This window comes from Aptenodytes forsteri, unplaced genomic scaffold (genome assembly GCF_000699145.1).
Source record: "Aptenodytes forsteri isolate BGI_AS27 unplaced genomic scaffold, ASM69914v1 Scaffold226, whole genome shotgun sequence".
Lineage (NCBI taxonomy): Eukaryota > Metazoa > Chordata > Aves > Sphenisciformes > Spheniscidae > Aptenodytes > Aptenodytes forsteri.
The window spans coordinates 1,567,364-1,573,370 of record NW_008795249.1 but is presented as its reverse complement, the minus strand read 5'-3'; the positions used below and the strand labels follow the sequence as shown (position 1 = coordinate 1,573,370).

At 41.1% G+C, this 6,007-nt stretch overlaps 1 protein-coding gene across 1 annotated transcript; it reads left to right on the top strand.

Annotated features, from left to right (window-relative positions):
- The first annotated feature begins 709 nt into the window (after nt 1–709).
- On the top strand, nt 710–5,634 carry MBL (mannose-binding lectin). Its single transcript, XM_009278824.1, is given in 6 exon segments — nt 710–820; nt 822–903; nt 2,162–2,269; nt 2,903–2,992; nt 5,196–5,228; nt 5,288–5,634. Coding segments are annotated over 6 exon segments (771 nt in total).
- The last annotated feature ends 373 nt before the right edge of the window (nt 5,635–6,007 follow it).

The following is a 6,007-nucleotide window of genomic DNA, read 5'->3' as shown; positions in this document are numbered from 1 at the left end:
ACTGCCTGTTACCGCTCAGAGAGGGCAGCAAAGTATTGCAGAGCTGGGATCCAAGAGGACTTCGGCTCTGAGATGTAATACTGAGGAAGAAATGTATCATTAATATACAAGGTCTGAAAGGAGAAATTGGGAGGCAATCAGATTGTTACTACTTAAATGCATTTAAGCTTTTTGTCCTTTAAGCTATGGGTGTTTGCTGGTAGTGGAGATGCTATCGAGAGAAACAGCTTAATCGCTCTAAGCTTAGACATACAGCAATCTTGATAGCTGTGGAAAGAAGCGTCCCAGCGGAAACACAATAGCTGGAGAGTTCAGGATTCATCCCAAACTGGAATGCCGTATGACTCATTTGGCATGAAGAGAAATGCTTTAAATTTAGACATATACTGAACAAAACATTGAAACGGATTTGCAGCACGGTGAGATTGATGACTGTTGCTACGTTAGGTATTTTCATTACACCTTGAGATTTTCAGATTCTTACAAGCTTGGTTGTTTCTCTTCTGGTTTCCATACATAAAGATACAATCAGAGGCTAGATGAAACGGTTCAGACACTATCCCTTGTTCTTGGTCTTTTGCCTGAAGACGAGAGTGTATTTCCTAGGCAACGTAGGCAACTCTTTCCTAGGCGACCCTTTAAAATGATGTAAACAGAGAAATTTATGCAATTACTCTGCTTGATTTGTCACAGATCTGTCGACTTAGCGATGGCTCTTCTTCAGCCTTTCAATGCCTTGGTACTTTGGCTTTCACTGTTGATGGTAACAAGTTCAGTTAACACAGATAAACCTGAAGAGAAAATTTATTCCTACCCAGTAAAGTCAGTGCAGTGCTCCTGCAGTCAATGGCTTACCAGGCAGAGATGGAAGAGATGGTCCCAAAGGTGAAAGGGGAGAACCAGGTACAGAGCTGTGACCATTTAGCAATGTTGTATTTTTGACACTCGTTATCATCCCTTTAGTCTTGTTTCACGCCTCCTTCATTCTTTCATTTTGCCTTTTTACTTTTCTCCTTTTCTTCTGCCCCATTAACCTTTTGTACGCCCCGCACAATTTCAGGAAGCTGAAAATGCTTTCTGCATTTATAATGCTACTCTGGATACTTGGCTTTTAATAAATAAAAAAACACAATACATTTTCACAGCAGCCCATAAAACAGAGATGTAATGAGATTTTAATCTGATTGTTACCATTTGTACTCTGAATCACTTACAGAGTTTCCTACCATACCCCACTAAATGATTATTGCTTTTTCTTTCCAGGGGCCAGCTCTCAAAACCAGAAATCACGCTGCTAGAGTCGGCTACTAATCTGACGGTCATAACTCGATTGCTTCATACTCACTAAGTCCCAGCAACAGAATTCCCCCAAGGCATGATTTGTCAGCTAGGCAACTTTGTTCATGCACTGCTGCAAACAGCAGATAGATCAGCAAGTGCTTTCTGTCATGTGGTAGAACCAAGTCACCTGCTCTCCCACGTTGCCAAATCGTAGTTTCTGTCCAAACACTTAATACGTACATACGGAATCGTATACTTTCTTACCGTATCCTGTCTGTGTTATCATGTGTATACCACACAGCTTGGAATTAGATAATTGCTTTTCAACCTCCAAGCGAACTCCCATCATTATCCATACCACTTGATATGAACTATGACACAAAATTTCAGTGGCAGATATTGATATTCTGTATAGACATTTTCTGGTCCACACACCCTCAGTATGCCCTCTGCGATTTCATGGTTGAAATAAGTAAAGCCAGCACTATCTGTTTCAACAAACTGCTTCAGAGGTATCCTTAATCTTATGATTTAGCTCATTTTCTAGATCATATACTGTGGTGTGTGATTGGATTACAGCTGAAGTACATCGGCTTTCTGGGTTTAGAGCATGTGTACCTCTGCAATAACATGAGACAGCATTTATTTCATTGGATTTTCAGTGCCATAAGTAGGTGTAGTAAAGAATTTTTCGTGAAAGTCATGCATTTCCTAGCAAATGAAGCTTTCCACAGGAACAATTCAATTTTCCTGAGATGTTTTTTATTTTCAAAAAAAAAAAAAAAAAAAAAAAAGAGTCAGTGTTTGGTACTCTCCCTAAGCACTAAGAAAACATAGTGGAGAAGACATTTAAACAATTTTATTTTAAATCAAACTCTAGGAGAAGGATTGAGAGCTCTACAGGGTTTCCCTGGAAAAGCGGGACCTCCGGGAATAAAAGGAGCTTTAGGACCACAAGGAGAGAAAGGAAAAAAAGGAGAACGTGGAAGTAAGAAATAAATTTCTCATGTTTCTATAATCTGGTTTTCAACTTTTAGTAGTATATTGTCCAAAAAATATTTGTGTTAATGTCCAGTATTCTTATAACATCATTTGAGGAAAGGTGTGATTTCAGAAGTGTGAGTAGCAGAAAGATAAACCGTCGGTTACGTAGGAGATGAGTTGACCAACATAACTGGGAGAAAAAAGTGTCTGGATTGAGTCACTGGTTTATTGTTGTCTGTGAGTGAAATAACGAACCCTCTATCTCATGTTACAAACAGCATTTTTTCTTTCATTCTTTGCCTGTTCATGTGTGTTTTATTTCAACTTCAACTCATTTAAAAATGTTTACGTGTGTGTTTTGCCTTTGAGAACTGGGCTTTTCCCTCTGAATAGAAGATGACTTTGGCAGCCCTGAAAATTCAAAGCCCACCCAAGCATTCATCCCAGTCAGGGATAAGGCTCTCCCAGTGGGACAAACTCCCATGGAACAAATCTGCAATGTGGCCTGTGGTTTCTGCTCTGGAAACCAAACAGCGCTCTCACATGGCATGGGGTTACAGGAGAGCTAAGCACCTCAGAGACAGTTGTTGTGTAGTCGTTTTAATATAAATTACTAAATAACACCCTTAACTCCTAGTTGTAGTAACCGATGACCTGCAGAGACAAGTAACTGCTTTGGAAACAAAAGTACAGGTTTTGGAGGCTGAACTAAATAGATACAGAAAAGGTAAGGTCCAATCATTGATTAGTTTTCTTTTTGGCCCGGTAAAATGATGGACATGCTTGTGCTGGACAAGGGACTGAAACCAGTAGGTTGAAACAACTATTACAAATTTCTCTTGTGTTGCTCATGAGAGACAGTCGTTAATCAAATGCCGTCTCACTGAATATGTCCTTCCTGAACTGACCTGCCAAACTTTAAGGATCACTTTGCCAACATCCAGGGCAGGGGCTTTGTTACATGGACCGCGGGATCAGCTGCCGTTCTCTGGGCGCTTGTCCTTTAAGCATTGCATTACGTTTCTCTTACTGCCTCAGTTCTAGGTAACTTTCTATGAGCAGACATGGATTGGGATGCTGCCTGCCTGGGCCTGGCTGCAAGTAATTTCTCGAGATACTGTGTGAAAACTTTCAAAGAACGTCTCATCAGTGCACTACTAGCCCTGGTACAAATGCCACATTAGGAAAAGCACAAGGTCCATCACTGTTCTTAAAGTAACTTGGGAGGAAATGACACAGGCTGCAATTTACCACATCACGAGCAGCAGCAGAATAAAGTCACATAGCTCCGCTGGCCATCCTTCCAAGGGGGTGTCTTCCCTGGAGAAAGCACAACTTTGAAGCCATAGTTGTGTGTAAAGCCTGAAAGTTAAGCTGAAATTGGGGCAAGAAATTGAAGAGCAGGGAGAGGCTGAACAGCGGGTAGCAGTAATCTCTTCAGCCATCTCCCTTTTGTCCTCCTGTGCTCATGTATCAGCCCCCTAGAAAAGGGTGTCTGCAACGGTTGTGGAGGTTTTACCTGGCACAGGAGCGTAGCGCAAGAGCATTGTGCAGGTACCATCCCCACAACATCAGAGGAAGATTTAACTATGCATATGTCCCAGTTTTTGTATCATCATTGTTATAAGGTGGTAGACTCCCTTCACGCTAGTCCCAGAAACCTGTTAAAGACAATAAGATAAAATAACTTGCCCATTAAAGACAGCAACTGTGTTTCAAAAGAAGTGCTGCTAGCAGTTTTATCTGCTAAATGAACGAGAGCTTCACTTTCCATTGGCTTTTCGTGAAAGCCTGTCAAGCATGTGAGCTATATATTACTACTTCTCCTAAGATAATTTGTATTTTCTGGAGAAATACTGTTTCCCAGGCTCGCTAAAGCTGTCCCTATGTCTCCTCTTTCTGCTCTGTTGCTTTAAACCCTGAATTTCGTTATAGTCCCTCAGCTTTGGTTTCTGCGATAAAGCTGATGGGTACAGAAGATCTCCTAATTGTGCCCCTGTACTCGGCACTGGTGAGGCCGTACCTCGAATACTGTGTTCAGTTTTGGGCCCCTCACTACAAGAAGGACGTCGAGGTGCTGGAGCGTGTCCAGAGAAGGGCAACGAGGCTGGTGAGGGGTCTGGAGAACAAGTCTGATGAGGAGCGGCTGAGGGAACTGGGGTTGTTTAGCCTGCAGAAAAGGAGGCTGAGGGGAGACCTCATCGCTCTCTACAACTACCTGAAAGGAGGTTGTAGCGAGGTGGGGGTCGGTCTCTTCTCCCAAGTAACAAGCGATAGGATGAGAGGAAATGGCCTCAAGTTGCGCCAGGGGAGGTTTAGATTGGACATGAGGAAAAATGTCTTTACTGAAAGAGTGGTGAAACATTGGAAGAGGCTGCCCAGGGAAGTGGTGGAGTCCCCATCCCTGGAAGTATCTAAAAGACATGTAGATGAGGCGCTTAGGGACATGGTTTAGTGGACGTGGTGGTGTTGGGTCGATGGTTGGACTCGATGATCTTAGAGGTCTTTTCCAACCTCAATGATTCTATGATTCTATGATAATTGCAGGTCAGTTCCTTTGTATGATTTTAATTGATCTGTGATTCTTGCATTGAAACCTAGCAAGCTATTTTGTCACGCTTGCAATTTGAGTGCGAATTCCTTCAGATCCTGATTCAAGAGCTGTAATACTATATGAACTGGAAATGAAAAACATTAGAACAAGATTTGTGATCCAGTTTCTTGTGAAATTCCAGTTTTCTTGAAGTGTGGGCTTGGCATTTCCAGGTGTCTGTTTTGTTTGACTTCTATCGGATTCTGCCTACTGCTTCAACAAATAGTCTATTTATAGCTGCTATTAGCTACTTCTGAAGCGCAGTTGTGATATGGATAAATAACTATAGCATGATCAATTCTTGGTATAATACAATTACGTTCACTTTTGTTTCTAGCTTTGATTTTAGAGAACATGAAGAGTATTGGTAAAAAAAAAAAAAAAAATTGTCTCAACTGGAAAAGACGATACTTTTGACAATGGAAAACCAAAAAAAAATTGTCTCAACTGGAAAAGACCATACTTTTGACAATGGAAAACCCCTTTGTGCAAAAGCTGGAAGTGCACTTGCCTCTCCTAGGAATGAGGCTGAGAATACAGCTTTAGAAGACTTAATAAGACCTTCAAAGCAGGCTTATATGGGGATATCCGACGAACAGACTGAAGGCAGGTTCATGTATCGGAATGGAGGGGCTGTAACTTACAGAAACTGGAATGCTGGAGAACCAAAGAATCTAAAAAATGAAGACTGTGCAGTAGTACAAGACTCTGGAAAATGGAATGACGTTAATTGTTCAAATTCACGTGCTTTAATTATTTGTGAATTCTTGAGCTGATGAGTCTAAGAAAACCCAAAGTTTTTGCTCTCAATTATGTGGTTGGTATAGAAGCTTGTTCCCATAAAGGTGGCCTGGAGTAACCAGAACCAGAGTGTGTTTATAATTGTTTTCTCTTTGACATTCAGTTTTTGAATCTCCTAATAAAATACAGATTTAATTTTTTCAATCGTTATTAATTGAATTGTGCTTATCGTAGCGGTAACAAGGCTAATAAGTTATGGCATGCTCAGCAGGCTGGTTGTCATACCTTCCTATGAGTTCCTCGTAAATGCAGCATGAGGGAAGCATTTTTTAATAATCTTGAAACTAACGAAAAAATTTTTATATATTCTGTCTTTGAGCTGAGCTGTAAACTTGGAGAGATTACTCT